At 41.5% G+C, this 27555-nt stretch overlaps 1 protein-coding gene across 5 annotated transcripts in view; it reads left to right on the plus strand.

Moving 5' to 3' along the window:
* The window catches only part of HS6ST2 (heparan sulfate 6-O-sulfotransferase 2), a 283293-nt gene extending 260849 nt beyond the window's left edge, over window positions 1-22444 (plus strand). For all 5 annotated transcript variants that reach the window (XM_079122668.1, XM_079122669.1, XM_079122670.1 and 2 more), the window contains one exon: window positions 19377-22444. In XM_079122668.1, the coding sequence (XP_078978794.1) occupies window positions 19377-20262 (886 nt within the window). In that variant the 3' untranslated portion in view covers window positions 20263-22444. The remainder of the gene's footprint in view (window positions 1-19376) is intronic.
* The last annotated feature ends 5111 nt before the right edge of the window (window positions 22445-27555 follow it).

A 27555-nucleotide genomic window follows, 5' to 3' on the forward strand; every position in this document is an offset into this window, starting at 1 on the left:
AACCCAGTGAGACCCTATCTCTAAATAAAATACGAAACAGGGCTGGGGATGTGGCTCAGTGGTTGAGTGCCCCTGCGTTCAATCCCTGATACTAAAGAAAAAAAACGGCCTCGCATGGGGGCAGGAGGTGAGTAGAGTTTTTTTAAAGGCCTTCAGGGTGGTAAGAAAGTCTTCTTACAATGGGCTTAGGGGCACTTGAGGAAGAATCCAAATAATACATCTGACTAGAGAGTGATTTAGATAAGACAATATAGATCAAGAACATGAATTCTGCAGCTACCCTTTGGGGAATTTGAGTCTCAGCTCTACCACTTACTAGCTAGCTGCACAACTTGGGGCAAGTTGCTTGGACTTTCTATGCCTCAGTTTCTTTATCCATAAAATGAGGATGATAATACTAGCACCTGCCCTCACAGGGTGGTTGTAATAAATGAATTAGTTCATGTTAACCACCCAGAATTGCGTCCGACATGTAGTAAAAGATGCTTGTGATAGTTGAGTATAGGTGCACCCAGGAATTCTTTGGGGCCTTCAAAAACTGTTTGACACATGAGTCAGACTTATTTGTAGGTTTTGTACAAAATGCATTTTTCGGTACCTGCAGAAGCTGATCCAAGACTGCAAAGAGTGTACTGTAAGGCATTTTCATTGTGAAGAGCACTGGTTTTCATCCTTTTCCTGGGAACCACACAGTTTGCATGTGTATTCCATGGGTCCCAGTATATGAGGACCAAGTGAAAACTGCTCATAACCTGGCCAAACCTGACCCTGAATGGCCAGTTCCCTCAACATGGTCATGGAGATCAGCCACGCCCCTCAGCTTAGTTGACTGTGTTTATCATTTTGAAATTGAATATTAAACAAGTAGATAGTTCCAGAGTCCTGGCCTTCTTATGTCATTTAACATTGGAAATTGCACCTGGAAAAAAGACAAAAAAATGCTTGGGTGTACAATCATAGAGAACAAACTCAAATTATAGGCAGATATGGAACAGTCTACTTTCACTTTTGTAAGTCTTCAACTTTTAGTTCTATCTAATCTATACCTCTGCCTTCTGTGGCTGGTTAGCAATTCCAAGATGGGGGAGGAATTCGCAAACTCATTTGTCTTCTTTCCTTTTCATGGCTTTAACCTGGCAGCAGTGTGGGCGGGGGGTAGGAGTAGTTCCAGTCTTCCAGACCAGTACCAAGTCAGATGTGTTGAGCCCATCTTGATCTTAGAGCCTGAGGCTTGGTTTGGTCAATGGCGGTATCTTTGTGAATAGCGAATAGCTAACTGGCAGAGCCATTGTAGTCCTAGAGCCTGGGGAGGAGGTTCTCAGAGCTAACTAATGTTTCCTTAAAAGATCCTGAAATGTGTGTGGGGTAACACATATTTTATCATAGTTATTCTGGCTCTGCGAGTGCAATGAAAATGTTAGCCTTGGCATATCAATCGTGTTTTACAGATGACTGTAATTTCCTGAATGTCAAAACTCCAAATTTTTCTACTAAGCAAACTTTTCAGTGGCAAAACAGATTGCCTCCATAATGTATCACTGTGGGCAGGAAAAATGAAATCTTTATGCACTGTATTATGAATCAATGAGGCATTGAGATTCTTGGAAGGGTGAGTGGACTCTGGAAAATGAAAAACTGCCGCTATTCCATCTCTACAAACTGCTGTTCAGGGAGTGGAGGCTTCTGTGGCATTCAGCGTGTGGGCCACAGAAATATCAAATTCAAGTGGAAACCAGTTCCTGTCTTTCCCTGCATTTTGAGGGGTAAATGTCACTGTAAATATAGTGAGAGTCAGGTCATTTAAACCCTTGCCCAAAGGCCTTCTAATGTGATTCCCTTTGGTTCTGGGATAATGGCTCAGCTGGGTTATTGCACATTTCATTAAGAGCAAACTATTATCACCAATGAATAAGCATGAATATATACCAGGTGTCTTGCACTGTGCTAAGCAATCTACATGGGTTAGCCCATTGAAAAAAATTGCACCTCTGCCAGGTGGGTGCTTAGATAGGAGGAAACTAAGCTTTACCAAGTTTAAGTAACACAAGCCGAGTCCTGCTTCCACAGTTTTCTGGCTCCAGAGACTCTTAACTGTGAGTTACTGATGGTTGGGTTTGCAAAAGATTCTGGACCAGTGGGGTCCATGAGAAGAAATGAGACAGGAGGAGGACCTGCCCTCTTTCTAAAATACCCATAGCTCGGAGGGAAGAGAAGACTCAGACATGAATTACAAAGTCAAATGAACAGGGTCCCCAAAGAGAAGTCTGGGTAATGCTGTCCAGAGGCATAGAGGAAGGCATGACTGTGTCATTTGTGGATATATCAGGAAGGGAGCATACAGTATAGCCAGCCATCCATATCCATGGGTTCTGCATCTGCAGATTCAACCAAACACAGATGGAAAATAATTGGAAAAACGTGACATCTCTGCTGACCATTACAGACTTTTTCTTGTCACTGTTCCATAAATGGCAGAGTATACCAACTATTTACAAAGCATTTGCATTGCATTTGATATTATAAGTAATCTAGAGATGATTTAAGTAGCATTCAGGAGGATGTGCATAGGTTCTCTGTAAATACTATACCATTTTACATAAGGGACTTGATTATGTGTGGATTTGGGTATCCAAGCGGGTTCCTGGAACTCTTCTGCTGTGAGTTCCCTACATACTGTTTGGACAGACAACTGGAGCAGGCAGTGTAGTGCCTATAGACAACAGCAGGGGCAAAGACTGGAGTGGCCTTGTGAGGTGCAAGCAGAGGAGTTGGGTTTGCTTGACTTATGGGGGTCTCTGTGCAGAGGACCACTGACAGGATGGAAGAGAAGACCAAACCAATAATTTAAGGAGAAATTGTGAACATGATTCCATTACAAACCAGTCTGCTAATTTTCCCTGCAAAGCCTTGAAGGGCTTTTACCCTTTCTGTCTCTGCTTTTGTGAGTATTTTTAAACTAAGGTTTCCTGCTGGGTTCTAGGCCTCAGCATGACTCTGAGGCAGCCAACTTCACCCTTGGAGTCCTCAGTGTTCCTTCTGGGCCTCCTTTTCTTTCCTCAGAACTGAATGCCCAGCTCGCTAGTGCCCTGTGCACCCCTTCTCCACCCTGCCCCACCCCTGCTCCTGTGTGGAATCTGATTAGACCCATAGCAGGAGATATCTGAGAGGTCATTTAGTCCCTCCCTCCTCTAAATGACTGATGAGTCTAAATGGCTTATGAGCCTCCTCTTCCTATACCATATCCTCCCCTAACATACACATGGAAGGCAGATCTTTTCCACATTTTTTTGGTGCATTAAGTTGTATATAATGGTGGCATTTGTTGTTACCTATTTATATGTGCACACAAGATAACAATATAATTTGACCAATATCACCCTCCAGTATGAAGGCAGATCCTTAAACCAAAGGAATAAACCTTATATTGTGGATACCTAACCACTGTGAGAGGGGTGGGCTGTGCTTCTCAGCACCCCTGAAATTATGCCACCCCATGAGGCTGGCTCTGGTTACATGTCCTGTTAGGGTGTTGCAGAAAGCTCTGCACTGTGTCACGCAAAATTCCTTTCATTCTAAAATAAAATAAGCAGAGTGGCATGGAGTAGCAAAATGAGCCTGGATGTCTAGACGTGGGTTTAAGACATTGTAACTTGATCACTTACTAGCTATGTGACCTTTCACCTCTCTGTGTGCTAATTTCTATGTCTATGTAATGGGCTGGACCTGTCTATTTTAAAGGCATGTCATGAGGAGCTAATGAGAAAGAAAGAAAATGTGCTTTGCTAAAAGATCTTTGCCACAGAGAACTTCTTAGAAGAGGAGAAAGAGGGTGTAATGCCATCAGATAGTTTGGGAATAATAGCTTTTTAATCGTTGAAAGTGAACTGAGAAATATAAATATTTTTGATGAAGAAGCTCAGGGGTGACTCACTCATCACCTGAACTGGTATACCGAAATGCAGCAACACTGGCCCCTTCAAAATGTACCTGCCCATATTTCAACTGTCAACACATCCTTTCCACCACACACAAGGTGAAGGTCGATGTGTTCTTCCTGCACACATTTCTAGTAACACCTTAACTCATGAATGTTAAATGGAAGAAGGTGGAGTAGGAGAACAACACGACTTCCAAAACAGCCCTAGGGAAATCAAATCTTGTTTTAACTTCCTGTATTCATGACTGATTCATGATTCTGACAAGGGAAAAAGTTTGATCACAACTGTCACCCAATGGCCTCATTTTAAATTCCTTTGCTTTCTTAGAGGAGAAAGGAATAGGCTTCCTGATTATGACAATTGAAGCAGCCTTTGGTTGGCACACAATAGCCAGTTACCTGCAGGTTATGATTTCAGAACGCCCGTGCCCAGTGGCACTTGCCCTGTAGCTGCCTAAAGTTCTGCCAAGTGAAGAAGGTACTGCATTGTCCCTTGGGGAATGCCTCTTTAGAACGTTGCTCCCTCTGGGATGACATAGGAATCCTTGGTAACAAGAGATTTTTTTTCTAATCACTTCCTTTCTAAATCTAAGATTTTGAGCAGCCTAAGCAGAGACAGTACAGTGGAGAAAGGCTGGAGGAAGGCAGAGGTATAGGACAAGTGATGGACAATATAAGTAACTAGGCTCTTAAGGAATGCACAACCTGGTTGACAAAACAAAACAAGAGATATGGACTGGGGGCTGGAGCTGGGGTTGTGTCTCAGTGGTAAAGCACTTGCCTAGCATGTGTGAGGCACGGGGTTCCATCCTCAGCACCACATATAAATAAGTAAAATAAACTTACAGCATTCGTCTACAATGAAAAATAGTTTAAAGCTGTGGACTGTTCAGACACCCATTCAGTGCTTACAGTTCAGCTGAGTAGTGCAAAAACACAGAGTTGGGATTTAGAAGACCTGGCTACTGGTCCTAGACCCGATGCTGAATACTCTTGTATTTGGGGGCACATCATCTCCGTTGTTTGATCTATGACATGGGAGTTCTATATCTTGTCTTGTATACTTTACAGGATTGAGTGAAGAATTAAAGATAGAAGGAAGTTCGATTGCTATTAGTCCTTTTTTCCTTTATTTCTTCCTTCCTTTATTCCCCTAGGCTCTGGTGTCAGTGGATTTTCTTCAGATGATATTTCTGTAAAACCACTGTGGGAAGGGGGATTCATCCAGAGTAATCGTCTGTGGCCTTCAATTCTCTTTGATGTTGTCCGTGATTTCTGAGAATGAACCTCAGTTCCAGGGAGAAAGGCCAAGTCAGGAGGGAAAGCCCTGTAGGTGGTTCATGAATCATGTAAGTGAACATGACTTCCCTTTGACTTGTCCTTAGAGTCAGTGATTAATGGAAAGGTCCAAGGATGGAGTTCCCCTCCAGCATTTACCTTGGGTTGGGAAGTCAGGGTCCAACATCTCTCAAAGTGTGAGCATTAACTTTCAGTCCTCCTCTAGGGAGGAGTGAGCTGCCTTTTCCTAAAGCTGATTTCTGTTTGTCAGTCTTCTTGAGCTCGATATTAAAAAGTCCGAGTAAGAAGTCAGAGACTTGATTTTGTACTCTGGCTGTACCAAAATCTGGCCATGGGACTCTGGACAAGTCCTTATCCTTCATCTCCGGGCTTTGGTGTTCTTTTTGGTAAAATGATAGGACCAGGTGACTTCTGAGAGATCTTTCAAACCTTTGAGAAAAAAATATAAGTTTGTCATTGAAAACTGTGGGTAGCTCCCATCAGTTCCCTTCATAGGGACCTACCTTTAATAAAATGTCCAGTTTCTACACATGAGACATGGCTCTCAGTCATGTAGAGAACATACCCATAGTTTGGTGTGTGTACAGTGTAAGGTTTTGAAGTACTTTCAGGCTCCCCCTTCAGTGAACTACTCTCCACCATGACAAATAATATGGCCCCACCCCTTTTTTCCATGAAATAAGGTCCATTTTGTAGAGTGCCGTTTTTTAAAAAATATTTTTTAGTTGTAGATGATCACCATACCTTTATTTTATTTATTTATTTTTATGTGGTGCTGAGGATCAAACCCAGTGCCTCACAGGTGCTAGGCAAGTGCTCTCCCACTGAGCCACAACCCCAGCCCCTAGCGTGTCATTTTTAAGAAATATTTTCTACTATACCAAATATTGTGGGCTGGGGCTGGGGTTGTGGCTCAGTGGGAGAGCACTTGCCTAGCACCTGTGAGGCACTGGGTTTGATCCTCAGCACCACATAAAAATAAATAAATAAAATAAAGGTATGGTGATCATCTACAACTAAAAATATATAAAAAGAATTGTGGGCTGTTTATGCTTTCACCAAGCAAAATGGAATAATGACTTAGATTTCACAACATGCATCATTGTCTGAATCTACATACTGCAAGTTTTCCCATTCTGTCACGTTTTGGACAGGTACAAAAAATGTCTTTGTTCTGGGATCCCGGGTATTACAGTGCAATGTTAAATTGTGACCTGGAGGAGCATTCTATGAGCAGAGAGGAAATGCTGGTGGGTTCACTTTGCCCCTGGCCCACCAGTGCTGCCCCACTGATTCCTTAAAAAGGAAATAAAGATGTCCAACGTCCTCAGTGTAGACCATGAAAAATAAGCTTCTGGTGCACAGAACTTATAGAAGTGGCATAGGTTTTCAATATTAATATAGCCTTCCAAATAATTCCTTCTGCTCTAGCAGGATCTCCGTGTGTTTGGTGATCCCTTCCTGTATTTGTTCCAGGGTGACATCAGATTCTTTAGGTAAAGCAGTTGGTGGCAGATTAAGGAGTTATTTTTTACTCCCAATATTATTATTGTAAAGAAACAAAGCTGTGCCTGTTACTGTATATCCTGCTAATTTCCATACACACGCACCACAACTATGGTATTCAGTAATTATGCCTTCTGCAGTCTGAATACCTGAAGGGAAAACTCTCTCAGGGAAAGGAGGCATGACCCTGCCAGCCCTGGAAATTCTGAATGGCTCCAATTCTTTATGGTTTCAATGGTTAAGGAGGTCTGCTTTCCCCCACAAAAGCCAGGCTTTGCACCTCATTTCTCTCAGTGCCTTAAAACAATATTAGAGCTCATTAAAAATCAACCCAGGGCTCAAGAAGGAGAGCCTTCATTTAGGGGGAAACTTTTCCCCTGAGCTGTTCTGGAAAATTGCACAATGCTGAGAGCAGCCATTTTTCTTGACTTCGTTTCCTCTAAAGCTTTCTCCAAGGCACCCTCGAGGTGCCCACCTCTCAGCGCATGTAGAGCAGGCCCAGGTGAATGAGTGAGCCTGGCCACAGCTGCCTCAAAATTGCCTCAAATAATATTTATTAACTGTCTACCAGGTGAAAAAGGTCTGTTACTCAATTCCTTGTCTCCGTGGAGGTCCCTAAAGAAATAATTCCATGTGTCTCTGCATTTCTCACAATTTGGACATGGTAAGAAAGCAAGGTATCTGGTTTCCACATCTGTGGAATGGGAAGTTTGGGCTAATTGACTGCCAGCTGCACCCCCACCCCTAGGCCTTACAGCTCTGAAACGCTCTAATCCCATCCCCTTAGGCTCCATAAGGGGTTCCAGAATCAGCCCCCTCATTTCACATTCTGGCATATCCACCTGCCTACTTTTTCAAATTTCCTGCTCCCAACAGGGCACACGTGTTCCTGGCCTATGGCTCCTGAGGCTGTGTGCAGGCCCAAGTGTGGATAAATAAGCAGTGGGTGAGAGCAAAGAAGCCAGAGACCCAGGTGCACCTGGCAATGTGGCTACAAAGACCAAATAGGGCATCCACTAGAGTAGTGGGCAAGAGTTTGGGCTCAAGAGTAAGACAGACCTACCAGTTGCTAACTAACTCTGTGATCTTAGGAAGGTTGAATAACACTTTTCTGCTCAATATCCTTAACTCTGTAATTACAACAGCAACAACAACAATAACAATAATAGTAACTAACATGTTGAGTGTTATGCCCCAAGCATGTTTCTAAGAGCCTTTATATAGTACCTCATGTCCTCTTTTAAAGATCCTGTGACTTTTCCCACATTCTAAATGAAAAAAAAAATCAGAAACACAGAGAAGTTTTATTTGTGCAAATGACACAGCTAGGAACAGTCAGAGCTGGAATTCAAACCCAGAAATTCTGACTCTAAAACAGCATTGGCCAATAGAAAGTCACGTGTAATTTTAAATTGTCTACTACCCACATTAAAAGATGGGGGTACAGATGAAATTAATTTGAACAATACATGTTACTTGACCTATTCAAAACATGCTATATCATTTCAACATATAATCAGTATAAATAATTAATTGAGCTAGTTTTTCTCCAAGTTGGAAATCTTAGTATGCTTGCAAATATTTAAGGTATGCTTCCTTATGAACTCGCCACATTTCAAGAGCTTAGTAGCCACATGACTTGTGGCTACCGTATTGGTCACTGAAACTCCAGAACATGCACCCTCTGCATTTGATACACTAAGCCTAAAATGAAGGCATTTGCACCTATTCAGTAGTTTGTGTGAAAAAGCACCCAGCAGAGTGCCTGACACCCACTTCCTCCTAACACATTACTATCCTCTCTGTTGTGCTGGTTGCTAATATCAGAATGCCTACCCACTCCCCACCACAGACACTCCCACCTTCATGACTGTGTACACACCTAATCATATCCTTTCTGTTCTTTAGCGCCCTGCCAGATTCCTCCTCCTCCTCCTCCTCCTCCTCCTCCTCCTCCTCCTCCTCCCCCTCCTCCTGTTCCAGGAAGTCTTCCATGATGACCACAGCACACATTACTCTCTCCTCCCTGACTTATTTTTGCACTTATTCTCTGGATGATAAAATGAGCACTTAACTATATCCTATGATTACCTCTTCCCTGCACTGAATTGTAGTCTTATTTCTCCAACTAAATTTGAAGTTCTTTGAAAGCAAGTGCATATATATATATATATATATATATATATATACACATATACATATATATACATTTTTCCCTCACCATGCCTATGGCTCCAATTATGGCAACATATAGGTCACCCAGGGTTGATACATTGCTCATGACTCAGTTAAACATTTTCTTGTAAACTGAGGCCAAGCTAAAAGGACACTACATCCTTTCCTTGCACATGCCCATTCCTGAGTTGAATGTCATGAAGGTACCAGTTGTATTACTTTCTAGTTGAGACCTGGAACATGCATGGCTAATGAGAAGACAGGACAGAAGCAATGGATTCCCAAGTCAAGAGATACTAGGAAAGATCATATGAAGAGCAAAATATTCACCATAGAAGTCACAGTGGGGGCATTTAGCAGTTTCCCTTGCCTCTTGCTGTTCCTCGGGCTTGGAACTTAACCATTACTAGCTTCTGTCTACTCTTGTTTCAGGGTTGGAGGAAGGAAGGGAAACAGGCCTTATCTCTGGCTGCTCCAAATGTCAGCCCTCAGGGGATGGCAGTTTGATAGAGGATGTCACTAGAAACCCTCAGGGAGGGAAAAGATCCTAAAGGAAAGTCAGGAACCTTAAATGGTTAATCAGTGACAAAACTGGTCTGCATGTGACTGAGGGTAAAATATATCGCTCCATGGGGCCCCGTCTACCTCATCTATGTACTGAAGGGGTTTTTTTTCTCTCTAAAAGTTCTTCTCCAAAATATCCTGAGTAATGATCCAAGACTTACAAAATAATTTTAGGATGTTAAAAATTTGGGGCAGGCAATGTAAGTGGCACAACTTTTCATGATGCCAAGCAATTGAGTAGATTCTGGGTAAAGGCTGGTGACTATGGGTCATAAAGCTTGGAATTTCACATCTTATTAAAGAACTCAGCATATGCACTATTTGCAAAAGCCCTTAGATTTACATTCTTTGGAACCTCCTGGGCTTTGGGAAAGAGGAGAGGGATTTCCTTTAAAAAGAAGTAGATATTGCCAAGACTGATTGTGTGAAGAATTCCATCTTGATTTTGAATTTACAGATATTATAAGTCTTCTTTCTTTTTCCTGAAGAGAAAAACAAAACATTTTCCTTCTTTGTAAAAGACAGTGAAGGAAAATGGCAGAGAAAAACATCCCTATCTTTCAGGAAAACCCATTCGTGCAGAACACACAGAGATAGTTTAGCTTTTAGTTAGCCAAATGGGGAAAATCTATTCATTAAGATGTTATTTTATATACACAGAACTGTTGATTAGGGTGAAGTATGAAGAACAGCAGAAAACCTCTTTAAGGAGTAGTCACATTTCACTTGAGGTTGGGAAATATCTTGAAACTCATGCCATTGGGCTATTTTGTTGTCATGATATAACCTAATACACATCAGGCTATGTTATAATCTTATGACATTGCCATCATATATATGTCCCATCTTGGACAGAAATGTTGCCTTGCAGCACATGACTATAGCTTGTTTGAGTGCCAGACCATCAGCCTCTTCGAGTTGGTTTTGTGTCCAGTAGATGCCCTGCTGGGATGGTTATGCTCTGCTAAGGAAATGAATTAATCCCCTGAATAAACCAGTGAGAATCTCGGTTGTACTATAGACCACCGAGCTCCCAAGGCTTGGTCCTGCTTCCCACCTGTCATGGGTTGCCCAGGGAGCTTGACTGAGTCAGGAGCCCACAGTATTAACTTAAAGGGGAAATGGAGAGGTTTAGCATCCAGGATATTTAGGTCTTTCCTATGCTGGAAAGACGATCAAATGAAATCAAGGATGTCACTGTTTTGTGGTGCCCACTGTCTGCCAATGTGATAGTTCACTCTTGTCACTAGATAAAACAAGACTACTAAGCCACAGGACTGTTGTGTCAGTTGGACCCAAAACAACACATCTAAGTAGTCCCCTTGCAAAACCCCACACATCTTTCGTGAGGCTGTCACCACTGCTGATCACAGCATTTATGGAATTCCTGTCTGGGGACTGCCACTATATAAGCCACACAAGAAAAGCAGTTAAAACAGCAACTCCAGGGCTGGAGGAACCCAGGCCCATCGGAGGCATGTTTGTCTTTGATTCAGTTTACAATACTTTTATTTAGTCTGTGCTCACATATCAATGTCATTTGATCTGAAAGCCATCCTCCCTGTTTTGACTGAGTTATTTACATGCCATGGGAGGGTCTGTGCAGTTGGTTTAGACATTACTAGCTTAGGATGGAGACCAGACCTTCAGCATTAATGACTCAATGCCATACACAACCCCCACTGGCTGCAGAGTGTACTTAGGACCACCAACCACAAATCTTATTTTCCTACCACTTGGCATTACTACAAGAACAAGGTGTTCAAAGGCTGAACTTTCAAAAAAATCCAAACTGTGTTACAGGTATAAGAAAATGTTCGCTTCTATTGATTTGGGTTAGGAATTTGTTTCCTTTCTTAAATTAACTTTTTATTGATCACTCCTATGACCTTAACTGCTATGAGTTTCCTGGCCTTCTTCCATTAAAAAAAAAATGACCTTGATATTTATTTCCCCTTTTAGTAGTGCAGGGAAAACCTTATCATGGCCCTTCGTGAACCAGTGGTCTCAAAGGAAAGTAAACGTTTACCATGTGATCTTCAGAACTTTTTGCTCATGTGAAGTTCCTTGAACTTTTCCTTGAACAGAAATCATCATTTCCAGGCTTTCTCCAAGGAATAAAAGGAGGAGCTCTAACTTGCTCTTGGCCCATGCTCTTCCTAGGATCTCTGAGAGACTTCTGATCTCTGAAGACACGTGCTTAGGACAGTGGTTCTCAAACTTGAATGTTTGTGTGCATGTGTGCACATAGAGTTTCCAAGAGGGCTTATTAAAACACGGAGTCCCAAGCCCTGAGTCCTGAGTTTCTCATTCATTAAGTGGACCCACAGATGTGCATTTCTAAACAAGTTCCTCAAAGATGCTGATGTTGCTGGCTCTGGGGCCACTTTAGCCACTCCTTTAGTTTGACTAAAATACAGTGCTGAGGTTGTATCCCAGAGCTAGGATGGAAAGAATACAGTTACGGGAGTCAGAGAGAACTGGATTCAAGTTTGAATACCCCTACTTTAATTTAAGCCATGACCCTGAATCAAATTATCACTTTTTCTCAGTTTCTTCATTCTCATAATGAAAATGATATATGATTCACAGGATTGTTGGGAATGAGTGTATAAGTGCTAGATACAAAGTGTCACTATGTCCTGACTGTGCAGTTGGTATCGCATCTCTTAGCAATCATATCTTTCCCCTTTGTGAGGGCTAGTGAGTTCTTTTAAGCCTGATTGAGTGCACCACTCTCAATTAATGGGGTCTGTTAAAAACATCCACCCTCAGTCCACATCTGTTCCTTGAAGTTGCATTGATTCTCAAGGGCTACTGACAACCTGACTTGTGGGTAAGTTCTTGCCTCTCTCAGGGTGGTCATTTTCCCACCTCTAAAGAGCAGGACTTGACCTAGTTGATTTGCTGTCTCAAAGATGTCTTCTTGCATCTGGTAAGTCTGAGATTCTGTAACTTAGAACTCAGGAATTTCCTTTAGAATAACCTGGTAAAATAAGGATGAAAAATTTGGTTCTTTTTTCATTCACTCACTTGTTCCTTAAGATCCTTAAACTTTCCAGTCTTTGTTTCAACTGGTCTACTGCACAAAAAGTTAGGTACAACAGCTCAATATAACTAGATCTTCTTAAAATGCTCCATCGTGCCTATAAAATGGTCTATCTGTTATTTAATAGTGACATCTAGTGGCTTTTCCTTATCAAAGACTAAGATACACATTTTCCTATTAACCTGTTCTGAGCTCTGCTGCTTCTCCTGCATTCATTCAGTAATCTTTTATTAATCACTTACTTCATGTCAAGCATCATGCCAAGCCCAGAAGAGCTTATGTGCCCTACCCTCACTGAGCTCATTGTCTAGTGCGGGAGGCAGAAACATCCTTAGATGACACAGCATATTGTGATAAATGTTACACTAGGAGAACATCAGTGAAGTGGGGGTAGAGAAGACAGAGCTGATTTTGCCCAGGAAAGTAGAGGAAGGTTCTATGGAAGAGACAATCATTGAGTGAAGTTTTGTAGTTTGCCAGGTAACCTCTGAAGGACAAAAAGAAGCCTTTCAAGAGTGGATACTATATATACAAAGACAGGGGAACCTGTAGGATACTATTTGGGGGAAATTTGGAAACTTGAGAATTTTTTTGGTAACACTAAGGATTGAACCCAGGAATACCCTACCACTGAGCTATACCCCCAATCTTTTTTAATTTTTATCCTGAAATGGTCTCACTAAGTATCAGGGACTGGCCTCAAAACTTATCTACCTGCCTCAGCCTCCTGAATTGTTGGTATTATAGGGGTGTGCCATCATGCCCCTCAGAAGTATTTTATATCCTGGAGCATAGAGCACAGAACAGAATTCCTCAACCTTGGCACTGTTGACATTTGGGACTAAAGGATTCTTTATTGTGGAAGGCTATGAATTGTAGAATATTTAGAAGCATCTCTAGACTCAACCCATTAGATGCCATTGGCAACATTTTCTCTCCAGTTATAACAACCAGAATGTCTCCATGTATTGGAAAATGTCCCTGAGTTGGCAGCCTCGAGGCAGATGCAAGATTACTCACAGTTGAGAAAGTCTTGGAAACAGGGGATTCACTAGACAGAAAGAAAAATAGTTAGTGGGTCCCACAGAGCTGTGGCTAACATGTAGAGGAGTTTAACCACGGAAGGACAGGTTAGATGTCTGTCATGTGGAGCTGTGAAAATGATTTGGGACTGAAGGTCCAGAAGTGGGCCAGGACACTGCTTCAGTGATCCAGTAGAAAAGTGATGAGTGGTGGTGGCAAGAGTAGAGTTCAGAACTGTTCGAGATTTAGAATCATACTGGGCACCGTGGTGTAAGCCTATAATCCCAGTGGCTCAGGAGGCTGAGGCAGGAGGATCGCAAGTTCAAAGCCAACCTCAGCAACTTGGTGACTCCCTAAGCAACTTAGTGAGACCCTGTCTCTAAATAAAATACAAAAAAGGGCTGGGGATGTGGCTCAGTGTTTAAACACCCCTGGGTTCAATCCCCACTACCAAACAAACAACAACAAAATTATTTAGAATTAGTAGGACTTGGGGGATGTTTAGATGTTAGTAGGGATAAGAGAGGAGTCAAGGATGGCCCCTAGGTTTCTTGCATGGACATCTCTTTCATTGGTTGCTATTGTCACTTGCTTAGCAGTGACAAGAAAAAATTGGTCTAGATTTGTAGATGTGAAGCAGGTTTACTGTGCACTGGTTACCAACTTGTGTGAGCCCACTGAGAACACACTCATATACAACAAATGACATAAATTGAATTTATTAGTTACAGATAGAAAGGGACAAAAGCAGCCTAGGATCCATTGTGAGCCAATCCCCCATGGTTCAAGAAAACTGCTTGAGACCAGGTGCAGTGGTGCAAGCCTGTAATCCCAGCAGTGGAGGAGGTTGAGGCAGGAGGATCACAAGTTCAAGGCTGGCCTCAGCAACTTAGCAAGGCCCTAAGTAACTCAGTGAGACCCTGTCTCGAAATGAAAAATAAGTAGAGCTGAGGGTGTGACTCAGTGGTTAAGTGCCCCTGGGTTCAATTCCCAGTAAATAAAAAAAGGAGGAGGAGGTGAAGGGGATGGAGAAGAAGGAAGAGGAGGAGGAGGAGGAGAAGAAAGAAAGCTACTTGAGGCAAGCGGAGTCTCAACTGTGCATTGCTCTGCATGCTTCATAGCTGAGAAACCCTGAATCATAGCCCTAGGCTTTATCCATCAGAGTCATTGTGTCTCACTAGGCAAAGCTTTGAAGGATATTCTATTTCTGCAGAAGAGAGGAATAAAGTTTGTCTTGGACAGTTCTTCCCTATTTTGGAATAATGAATTTCTAACACAGTCTGCCATTATTCTTAAGTGCCATGGGTAAGAAAGAGGAAAAAACTGGGCCAGTTCAAAGCTACCTGGAGAAACTGTCCTACAGTAAAAGGTGGCAAACTTTTCATTGTGTTGTTCCAGTAGATTCCATGGACATACAGATGCACTGAACAACCCGCCATTAAATTAACCCAGGTAACTGATGGAAAGCTATGATTCCAGTTTTCAAATGTGATACCCAGTCATTGTAATTGATACATTTGGTCACAAGATAATCCTGTCCAATTATTGCCAACTGAAACAGGCTGTGAATGATCTTCCTGGAGCTTAGTTTGCCTTGCTTATTTAAAATTAAATTCATCCATTCTGCAGCACCCTTCAGGTTTATGTCAACCTGAAGGGAGATTTCTAACAACTACCAGAGATCTGCTCTGGTCTGTGTCTTGTTCTGTTTTGATCATTGCCTGGATCCTACAGGCATTGCCAACTTGAACAAGAAAGTATAGTGAAGATATTTGGGGATATAATCAGAATCCAGATGCATTTTGACAGGCTTAGACTTACTCTAACAAGAAGACATTAATCAGGGCCACAAATAACTTGCATCAATTCAAGAGAATGTAGATTGGGTTTCAAAAATGGCATATATGTGAAAGAATGAAACACACTTTAGTTTACTGTGTGTCAATGATGTGGCATGACTTCCAAAAAGGTTCATAAGATCTGAGGCCACATGGAGGAAACCAGTGTTAAGGTGAGAGAGGTGATGGACTGGCCCTTCTTGTTCCTTGTCAGATCATGCCTGGAGGGCCATGTTCCAATTAAATGGAATGTATTCAGAGACAAACAGCAGGGTAGTGAGGGACCTTGAAGCAGTGTAGAGTTGAAAACCATATTTAGCATCAAGAAGAGAAGCCTCAGGCTACATAAATGCTGTCTTCAGATATCTGAAGCCACACAAGTAGAGTTAAAAACAGATCCGAAAGTAGGACCTCGTGGTCTGGAACCACAGCTTTTGGTTGACCACTCCATATCTCTATCTTATGCCCAGATTGCTCTCTGTGTATCCCTTCAGCTCTCTCTTTGGATGTCCCACAGGCCCCTCAAACTTTTCTCCAGAGACCTGGGGAGCATGTTTAACTTTTCCCCTCATTCTCTCTTCCACTCAAATCTTACCTCCTAAATCTCTCTCTAGCCTGCCTCACCTTTTCTTTCTGCCTTGTATTCTCTGGTAGCTTCTTTTTTAAAAATACTTTTAGTTGTAGATGGACACCATACCTTAATTTTATTTATTTATATTCACGTGGTGCTGAGGATCAAACCCAGTGCCTCATGAGTACTAGACAAGTGCTCCACCGCTGAGCCTCACCCCAGCCCCTTGAGTAGCTTCTTAATTAGTGTCCCTAATTCCATCTCCACTCCATACATAATGACCTTTCTAAAGCACAAGCCTCATCATGTCACTCCCCTGCCTAAAACCCTTCAAAGATCTCCATACTGCCTGCAGAATTATCTTAATTCTTTTAAAATGTATTTTTTATTGGCACGTGGTAATTGTACATATTCATGGGGGTACAGTGTGATACTTTGATACATGAATATGAATTCCTTAATACGACAACTTAAGTCTTTCATACCCAGGGCCCCGGCCACCTCTCCTCTTCAATTCCACTACCTCTCAACTCGGCACGAGATTTTTAATGCACTTCTCTCCCACATAACAGGCTGGTTGCACCTCTGTGTTCCCTGGAAGAATGTGCTGTTTATAGTTGTAGAATCTACAGTTATTGTCACCTGAGTCTATGTAGCTTTTATTACCAGGGCAGTGCATGCACATGTGTGTGTGTGTGTGTGTGTGTGTGTGTGTGTGTGTGTGTAGGCCCTCATCTACTTTCTCTGCTTCAGTGATTGACCCTATGGTATAGAGACTGAGACTGCCCACACTGGGCTGTCCTTGTCTCCAGTGGACACTAGTCCACCTTCTGGTTGGAGGTATACTGACTGGCACCACACACACACAACATGAAAGACTCTCAGAATGTCCGTATCTGTCCCTCTGTGCTGTCTCCTCTCCCTCCATGTGGATGTAATGCTTACGAGACATTTATTTTGACACTACCACTGGTGGTTGGGATCTCTCTGGTCTGTAGGTCAAGAACTAGCTTTTAGGAAGAAAAGCTTCAGATTTGCACTGTGGTGCACTCTAAGATTTACCAGGAGATGTCACTATAGGCTTAAGCCAGTAAAGCAAGTTAGGGAAGGAGTACTATCAGCTAAGCATGAAGGTGACTCCATTATGGGACTTTAAAACACCCAGCAGCCTCCATTACAATGCATGCCTGGAAAAGCCGGTTAAAAGGTTAATCCAGATGTGTCACTGGACTAAATAAATTTCTTTTTTCCCCATGGATCAGACTAATTGCCACTAAACTATTGCTTCAGGCCTAACACAAAGGCTTGATAAAGATGTACTGAATGAATGAGCAAGTGAGCAAGTGAATGATTAAGTGAGTGAGTGAATGTCAAAAAGAGAAGTGCAAGGAGGAATTCTGTGGGTATAGTAGTAATCTTCACTGCTCAAGGCCACTTAGGGGACAAAAGCTGCTACTCTTTAGAAGTAGATCTTTCAGAAGAATTTGAGTGGCACCGGCAAGATCGGGTCTTAGAAAAAGTTCAGAGATAAATGAAAGTACTCTTGGTTCTCACTCCAAGATGCTTCTGTGCCCAGAAAAATATATGAAGTGATTTAAAAAAAAATACCATCCTGTGATTTTTGCAAGGCACTTGGAATCTTGTGCAGAGTTCTTATGTGATGAGGCATGTCCCCAGCTCTCTCCTTCCTCTTCCCTGGGACAGTTCATTAATAAGCAGTTGAAGGAGTCTCTTGAGATTCTGCTATGTGTCAGCTTTAAAGACCAACATGCAAAACTAGAATGGAGAGAAGGAGGGTTGTACAAATATAGGACAGAAGCCTGGTTCTAGAAAACAGAGTTTAAGTGGAAATACAAACAAGTAATTGTAATTTGGTATTAGACGTGTTTTAATAATGACTAAATACGGAAGTGTTATGGCTATACAGAGAGGAAAAGGTAATGACAGAAGCAGGGGGCGGGTTACATTTTCTCAAAGGAGATATGGTACTTGAACTGGGACTTGAAGGATGAGTAGAATTTTCCAATCGAAGAAGGACGCTCATGCCAGGCAGAGGAAACACCATGTACAGATCAGAGGCATGGAGTATAGGTGCCAGGAGGCCCAGGATGCTGGAAGCCAGCATTCAGGAGGAACATTTCTTCAGAAGACATTCACTCAGTCAGATGACCAAGAAGGTTCCCTCTGGCTCCTCACCACCATGCCTGCAGGTGGGAATGGATAAACTTCAGAGAAGTTGCTTGCCCTGGAACAGTTCAGAAACTTTCCTTTAAGAAACTCAATGCCAATATGCAGTGTTTATTGTTTTGCTTCCACAGTGTGCCCTTCTGTGACCTCACCTTTCATCCATTACACCTGAGTAGAAATTCATTCCTCATAAAAAGCACAATTACAGGATCATAGACCTTGATATTTCTGGGGTGTGATACATATGTGTGTACCTACTATGCATATGTGAGTTTAGCATGTGGTTTGAATGTTTGCTAGTCTGCTCTTTGAGCAAAGAATTTTATCCATCCGCAGCATGAAAGGAAAGATAACCATACAGCAAAGCCTCCATATCTTGTGACATTCACATGTCCTTCCAGTGGGTAAAGAAAAGGAACATTTTGGAGATGATAGAGTTAACTTTCCTCTACTGGAAATATTCTCACGTGAGCAAAGGCTAAAAGCAAGGTAGTCACTTGCATATATGCTATGGGCAACTACCATGTCTATTTCAGTCAGTGACTAACCAGTATTTATTTCCGGAGGCTCTGGGTTGCTCTGCCTATCTCTACATTCCATTTCCATAGCGTATGAGCCATGATGTTATGATGAATAGCCAGAATCAAGAGTATCATATCAAAGACTCTTTCAGTGTGATTTTGTTTTTTTAATAACATTTCCAGATTAGACTGGATATTGGAAAAAATGCTTCTGCATATTTAATAATAAAGATTAGCATTCGATCTCACTTATCAACTCCATTTCACTTCATCAAAGTATTTGCTTCCACTGAGTCTCCATTTCATGATCAGTTAATGTGGGTTGAGGGGTGCAAAGTATGAAATAATATGGTTGGCCTACTGAGCTGATGGCATCAGTGAGAGGATTTTATCATTGGTTGGAGAGAGAAAAACAGGAGAGGAGAAAGATGCAGTGAAGAATGGCAAGGCTAATATATTGAGTCTAATCTTTGTGTACTTCTTTAGTTCCAGTGTCAGCAATTTGGGTGGAGGATTAGCCATTTAGACAGGCTAGTGGGATTTAGGGGACTATACCACAGTTCAACAGGACAAAGGGCACCAGCTCCCTGTCATTCACAGTTTGCCTTCCTTGCCGACCAGTGACCATCACTTATGCCATGCACCTCCCCAAATCCACTTAAGTCACCCACATCTCTGACATTTGGTTTTTGTGCTTTGTCCATAGGAACTTCCACTATATTACCATCCTCCGAGACCCAGTATCCCGGTACTTGAGCGAGTGGAGGCATGTCCAGAGAGGGGCCACTTGGAAAGCATCCCTGCATGTCTGCGATGGAAGACCCCCAACCTCGGAAGAGCTGCCCAGCTGCTACACTGGTGATGACTGGTCTGGCTGCCCCCTCAAAGAGTTCATGGACTGCCCCTATAATCTGGCCAACAACCGCCAAGTGCGCATGCTCTCTGACCTGACCCTAGTAGGCTGCTACAACCTCTCTGTCATGCCTGAAAAGCAAAGAAACAAGGTCCTTCTGGAAAGCGCCAAATCAAATCTGAAGCACATGGCATTCTTCGGCCTCACCGAGTTTCAGCGGAAGACACAGTATCTATTTGAGAAGACCTTCAACATGAACTTTATTTCGCCGTTTACCCAGTATAACACCACTAGGGCCTCTAGTGTAGAGATCAATGAGGAAATCCAAAAGCGTATTGAGGGACTGAATTTTCTGGATATGGAGTTGTACAGCTATGCAAAAGACCTCTTTTTGCAAAGGTATCAGTTTATGAGGCAGAAAGAGCATCAGGAGGCCAAGCGGAAGCGTCAGGAGCAACGGAAATTTCTGAAGGGAAGGTTCCTTCAGACTCATTTCCAGAGCCAGAGTCAGGGCCAGAGCCAGAACCCAAGTCAGAATCAGAGTCAGAACCCAAATCCAAATGCAAATCCGAATCTGCCTCAGAATCTGATTCAGAATCTGACTCAGAGTTTGAGCCAGAATTCGAGCCAGAAGGAGAACCGGGTAAGCCCGAAGCAGAACCCAGGACAGGAGCAGACCGAAAGCAACACCAGCAATGGCACCAATGACTACATAGGCAGTGTAGAGAAATGGCGTTAAATGGCTCTGAAAGGCTTGTGCACACTTCTCCCAAAGCGCCACCAAAAAGATGGCATATCTTAAAAGATGAAAATGTCCAAACACATCCTGATTCCTTAAGTTTGGAAATTAAAAAAAAAGTTTAGATGTTGCCTTTACAGTTGCCTTTCAATGAAATGTTATGCTGTGCGTGGGTAAAACAGATCTCAATATGTAATTAAATTGTCTTTTTTTAGTTGGACTATTTATGAAATCCAAAAGCCAAAAGAGACTCACCAGAAATTGCTGTTTAGCTATTTTAAGATGTCTTAAATTACTTATGGAGGCAAAAAGAAAACACAGAATGTGACCATTTAACATACAACTGAGAAATGGACTTTAAGTGATTGGCGATACACTGTTAAAACCCAGTTTTGGAAACAAACCCTTTTTCCAGTGGTGAGCATAACTATAAACATCAAATGACTAAAAGAAACACAAAACCTTTCATTTCCTTCTGATTTTAACAAGGAACCTATTTAAATAGAACAGCAACTGATGATAAATTTTACCAAAGTGTAGAAAATTTTAAAATTCCTCTCCCAAACCTGGGTGGTTTTATGTAAAAATATTGGCTTTTCAAATAGAACAGGACTCATATCTTGTAATTTAAGAGATGTTTAAAATTTTCAACTTTTCTACCTTCTACTATTTAAAGGTTTTAAACAGGGTGTATCTCATATTAAAAAAAAAAAAACATATTTTTTTTTCCAAATGGAAGACCAGTGTAAAAAATCTAATGTCCAGATGCTTTCAGGGCACTGTAATTTCAACAATTCTGGAATCTTTTTGGCGCTGCTTCTCATTCACTTTAAGGCTTCTCCGAGTTGTGCTCATTCCAAACAAACCCATGTATAGAATCTTTCTTCATCATCTAAATGGTGTGTTGCTGAATTTATTGTGGTATATAATCCTGGATTAAAGTCAGGACTTTCTTTCTATAGAATCGTCTTATAAATGTTTGTGTAGTGAGGTCCTTAATCAAGAAACTCTTGAACGGGACAATGTGTCTAAAAATATTGCTGAAGTTATTCTTGATCAGATAGAATTGAACCTGAATGTGAATTGTTATTTACTTTTTGTACATCTTTATTGTAATGTTTCCAGTTTGGCTGGCTATTTATGGCCCATTAATTCTTTTTTTTGTGTGTGTTGACAAATTTGTAGACAATTATAAGAGCCAACAAAAGGTAGAATAAGCATGAGGATAGCCAGAGCTAGTCTATAACACCAAAAGCTGTTGCTTGATTCTTTGGGTTAACCCTTCTACCAGGTTTTTATTTATGAAAGAGCCAGAGTAGAGGGCATTCTGCAGTGGAGTTAGGTATCAAGAACAATCAAGTGGAAGAGAGTAATGTGGTAGCGTGAGTCTGTGCATCATGTCTCTGGGTGGTTTCCATTTTATGGGCTTGGCTATACTTTTGCAAGAACTTACACAAACCTCTGGTTATCAATCAAACAAGGTGCCTGGAAGTGGCATTTATGTTTTCAGTAGGGACATGCTTGGAAGTGTGACCATAAGGTGCATCTTGTACAACCTGTCCCTGTGCATGATCTGGTTTCATCTGTAATAATATGGCCACAAGCTGAGCAAGAAGCTGACTATTTGAGCTTAAAAATGAATTTTCTTATCTCTAAGCTTGAATCAGTATTTCTAGCTTTTGTTTTGTCTGACAGTGTTGCAGTCCTGGGAATTCTAAAACCTAAAAAACTGGAAGTAAAATTTTAAACACACACACACACACACATTGAAGTCAAAAGTCAAAGTGTTTTAGAGTGAAACTATGTTGTGTGCATTGTGTTTTAAAAATACTCTGTAGATCACTTTGGTATTTCGATTTTGTTTAGTTTTAATTGAAAATGTTTGCTCTTAAAATTGACAGGTAGTTTGGGAAAGCAGGATGAAGCCTGAGCCAGCGGAAAAGCTTGTTACAGAAAAAAACAATTTGTGTTATTGCTCTGGTGTGCATGGTTTTGCAGAGATTATGTGCATTTTCTCTGTCTATACTGATTATTGTATATAGGGGATGTTATAAATACACATTTTTGTCATCATCATGTAAATCCCATGATTTGAACTGTAAACATCTGTCCAATGGTGTAGCTTTACAAACCATTCACTGATTTTGTGTAATTTAACAATAAATATGAAATAAAGTTTAAATTACAGGCTCTGAGGAATTTCATCATTTCAAGATTTGCAGCCACTAGACACTATGACATCATAGACGAGAACAGAATTCTCTTTTCACAAGGAGTTTTCTCTTTTCCTCTTGACAGATAGGTATGAAAACAAGATGGTCCATTCTAATCCCTGACACTAAAATGGACTTAATATGGGGTGCTTCCTTCTGGAAGCTCATGCTTTGAGTAAAACAAAATTATCCTTGAAAGACAAGGTTTGCTATACAAATGAAATATGCATATTTTAATTTAAAAGTTATTAAAGTAGATACTTTTCCTATCCAAGAGCATGCAGAAAGGAAAAATGGCACTCTTCATTTCCTATCTCTTCCCCCTATCCACAGGGTAGAGGTTAAAGGTAAACATTAACATTTGGCTTTCTGAAGTCTTGAATATTAATTTCCCCTATTTCCATGTACACATTTTTTTTTTCCAAACAAACTTTTGTGGTTGGGACCATGGGTGGGGATGATTTGTGCTTGCTCCTTTTCAAAGAGATTTTAGATATCAGTTTCAATGGATTAAAGGGAAGAAAACTGCAATTTTGGAAGGAAGTAAGTATATACACTATACTTATGAAGTTTATCCCATTGAATGTTCATTGAGCAATAATTGGGTGGCCAGGACTGGGGGTGGGGTGAGGCTCAGCAGTAGATCACACACTCAGTATGTGTGAGGACCTGGGTTCATTCCCCAATACCGCAAAATAAATAAAATTTGGCAATCAAAGTTCTCTATTGTTTGAAGATTCCATGGCCCCTTGGGAGGAAACATTCACAGGAATGTAGAGGCCAAGATCTTTAAATATTTAGGAAGTAAAGATCGGTGTCCTTTTCCCTTGAGAGTTGGTACCCTTGGAGAGCAGGGCACTCTCCATGAAGTACAGAACAGGTGGAAGACCTGCATTTGGTCAGGGTTGACTTCTAAGAAAATAGGCTATTTGAGGTAGCCCAGGGAGGAGCTGTAATGAAGTCACTAGTTGGCTCAGTTCCCAAAGAATTAGGATTCTCCCTGGGAGTTATAATCAAGTAAGAGCAGGCCTATGCAGTGGGGTGGAGTGCCTAAAAGAGGAGGCACTCATCCATGGAGGGGGATGAGTAAGAAAGAATAAAAGCACCATGCGATGAACTCAGACAGTTGAAGCTTCAACATGGCGGAGACAGAAGAGAACCACAGAATAAACCTGGTTGGTGGTGTGCAAACCACCATTTTCTGGCATTGTCTTTAAAACACTGTTTCAGCCAGCTTTTTCGTTGCTGTGACTAAAAGTACCTTAGCAGAGCAACTGTAAAGAAAAAAAGGTTTATTTAGGGTTTGCGGTTTCAGAGGTCTTAGTCCATAGAAGTCTGGCTCCATTCCTTGGTGCTCAAGGTGAGGCCGAACATCATGGTGGCAGAGTATGGTGGAGGGAAGCAGCTCACATGATGATCAGTAAGCAGAGAGAGAGAGACTCCACTTGCTAGATACAAATATATACCCCAAAGCCATGCCCCAATTCCCACCTCCTCCAGCCATACCCTACCTCTTCAGTTACCATTCAGTTAATTCCTGTCAGGGGATTAATTTACTGATTGAATTAAGACTTTCACAACCCAATAATTTCTCCTCTGAACCTTTTAGCATTGTCTCACATATGAGCATTTGGGGGACACCTCACATCCAAACAATAACAGACACTGTTCCTAATGTTTGGAAGTTGGGAAGGGAGAGACTAGGGTATTTACTCAGCTCAAATGGCTATCATTATGGTCAGTACTTCCTTCTCTTTTATCCTCACTAAGAATTAAAATAGAAAATAAAAACTGGGTGTTTTATTAAAAATGTTAAAAACAAATACAGGGTCCCTGGGACTTTGGAATCCTAATCTTTCACATGACAAGAAAGAAGTAAACTGCCAGTTTTTATTGTCAAAGGAATTTGATCCACACCTCAGAAATGCCAAAATAGATCACTCAGGCCTTCACAAGTACATAAGCTCTGAAAACTCTAGGAGGACACAATCCTGAACACAAAGCAAATCAGTTGTTTCATAAGTCAGATGGCACTATAGCAGGCCCCAAAATATTGCCCTGGGTTCAAATATAGCCCTCTGCCTGTTTTTGTAAATAAAGTTTTATTGGAACACAGCATACCCATCTCTTTGCATATTTTTTTCTGGCTGCTCTCAAGTTATAGAGACTGGAGTAGTTGAAACAGAACCCATAGCCTGAAAACCCTAAAATATTTATTTTATGGCCTTTTGGGGAAGAAGTTGGTCAAACTCAGAGCTAGAGACCCAATCAAAATGTCCTAAATATAGTCAGGTACAGTGGTGCATGCTTGTAATCCCAGGTATTAGGGAGACTGAGGCAGGAGGATCACAAGTTGGAGGCCACCTCAGTAATTTAGATCCTCTCTCAACATAAAAAATCCAAAAGGGCTGGAAAAATAGCTCAATGGTAAAACTCCCTGGGTTCAGTCTCCAGTACCAAAAATAAATCATTTTGGTCTCATTTTTACTTATTTCCTTTTTTTCCCAAGTCTCAGCAATGTATCATAATTTTCCTTCCACAACAGGAATCTATTGAATGGTTTACCCTGACCCTTCAGCCAACTGCTGCTCCTGCTGTAGGTTGACAGCATAGGCTCTAGATGCATACTGCCTGGGTTTGAGTCTCAGCTCCACCAAGCACCAGTTCTATGACCTTTGTAAAGTCATTAACCTCTCCATGTTTCCATTTCCTCTCCTGTAAATGGAGAAAATAAGAGCAGCAACTTTAGCAGTTTGTTATGAGATTAAGTGAGTCGGTATTTGTAAACCGCCTAGCATACTGTCCAACTTGCAGTGAACCTTATATGTGTTTGAAAGTTGATCCTGATTACTGTTAATAGCGCAAACACTAGATGTCTGCCCAATCCTCATGTCTTCAGGAAAGACTCTGAGATCAAGAGTTGAAGATATTGGCAAGAAAATAAGCAAACAATAGAATGTGCCCTGTTGTGACTCGCTTTTGTCTAAAAATAAATAAATACATTACAAATGTTATGTAATGAAATGGATAAAGAACTTCCTTAAGGATTACGCCTGAGCTTTGAAAGCAGCCTGTGACAAAAGTATTCTGAAGGACCTAATAGCTGATTCAGGACCTATTTATCACACTTAGGCATGGGTGACTCATTTACAACCCCCTTCTACCCACCATCACCAGAGAACAGGCCTGAGACGGTTTCAAGGGCCTAGCTGCCTCAGTCACAGGTTTGATCTGGTGACTAGAATTCCCATACTGCAGGACTCTATTCTGGGTGTAAATACTGTGTCCAGAAGATCCTATTAAAATGCATATATGCCACGTAGGAGAGAGAAGGAGAGTAACCCATTAATAGCACATATTAGTTTATCAGATTAGCAGTCACGAAGGGCCCTCAGGGAAGGGAGCTCACAGGCCTTGTGAATTCAGCTAACTTATTTCACTTAAAGAAAGAACATTTGCTTCCATCCCATTTGAATTTTGAAATTCAGTCTTGTTGCCTTAAGGACAGGATAAGGTTCAATAATCCTCATCAAATCTCATGGAGTTGTATAAATTCTATTCTCATAATGTCTGGTTAAATCTTGTGACTTTACTAATCTTGGTAAGATTTAATGATGCCTAACTGGGTCTAAGAAAACTTTAACCATTTTTGTCACTTAACCATGCTCTGCTGGATTTCATGTGACTTAGAAGGACCTGAGAGGAACTGACCAGTCTCCAAAGAGTGCTATGCCATAGCTCCATAGGACCTAACTGCCAACTACAGCCAGTCCTGGACAACCTTTTCATGAGCTAATCCCAAACACAAAAGTGTGTGTATTTTTCAAGTCTCAAGGTGGTCTTTTGTCCTTGAAGCCATCCAGAGAAGGATCACTTGTATGTCAAGGCCCTTGAGATTAGACAGCAAAGACTTTAAGAATGTGATCAAAGGGGAGCATTTAGGTTTTGCAAAACTGAATAGATGGGAAGGAAGTCTAAGTAGCCTCAGCACTGACAGGGTAGACAGGAGTTATCAAGAAGGAGCTTGACTTATCAAATGCTATCAGGCATCAATAGTGGTCAAGTTTCTCAGGACTCACTAGTGCCCACCGCAGTCGTAAACATGCTTTCCCCAAACTCCTGGAAACTTAACAGGGTGGTTCTTGCTTTCATTTCCCAGCAGCCCCCACTCTAGGTCAAGTTTTTATGCCACCACCTGGCTGGCCACAATGTCTTCTCAACCATCCTCCAGTCTTCAGCCTTTTTCTTGAACCCCAGGTGCAACTTCCTAAAACTTTTTCTCAAAACAAAATACATAGACCTGTGGCTTCTGAATTCTTCCTGATGTGTTTCATAATGGTAAGATGCCAAGTGGAATTCAAAATGCTTCTGTCTGTTGGAGAATTATTGTCCTAAATCATAAGTTTGATCACAGCTCCACCCTCCTCAGAAAGCTTTAGTATTCTCCACCCTTAGAAATTGAAGTCCACACTCCTCAGCTAAATGCACACAGTTCTCTACAATTTGCCCCTATTTTCTTCCCAGGTGCACCAGTGAACATCATCCAACTTGGACCTTTGCTCCAAGCTAACACTCCTTACTCCTCCCAGGCATGGTCCCTCCAAAATAAATTTGAATAGGAGTTTATCAGGTATCATTGACTCTAACAAGCTATAAAAAAATCTTAAGTAGGCTGATTGTTATCTTAATGACCTCTCATAAGCCTTGGCCAAAAGCAAGTTCCAACCAATTAGAGCAAGCTTTATGGAACTCATGTCTAAAATCTCATTCCAAGGGAAAACCAATGTCCAAGAGATGAGTGTTGCAGAGAAAGAAAGGCTATATATTCAGTGGCCAAGGAATGGAGAAGTGGGAGACCATGCTCACAAATCAACTTATCCATTCTAGAGGGGTTGAGTAATTACAGATAGAGGATAGGAATAATGAAGGAGATGGATAGGCTAATAAAGGTAAGTGACATTCATATCTTTTTAGGGAATGAGCACAGATTTCCAGGAACTCGGGTGCCACCTCTTTTCATTCCTTTCATGGTGTGATGTTTGCAATCGTGGCAACTGGCAGTCATGCCATAGTGTCTTTA

The sequence above is a fragment of the Sciurus vulgaris genome (assembly GCF_902686455.1).
Source record: "Sciurus vulgaris genome assembly, chromosome: X".
Classification (NCBI taxonomy): domain Eukaryota; kingdom Metazoa; phylum Chordata; class Mammalia; order Rodentia; family Sciuridae; genus Sciurus; species Sciurus vulgaris.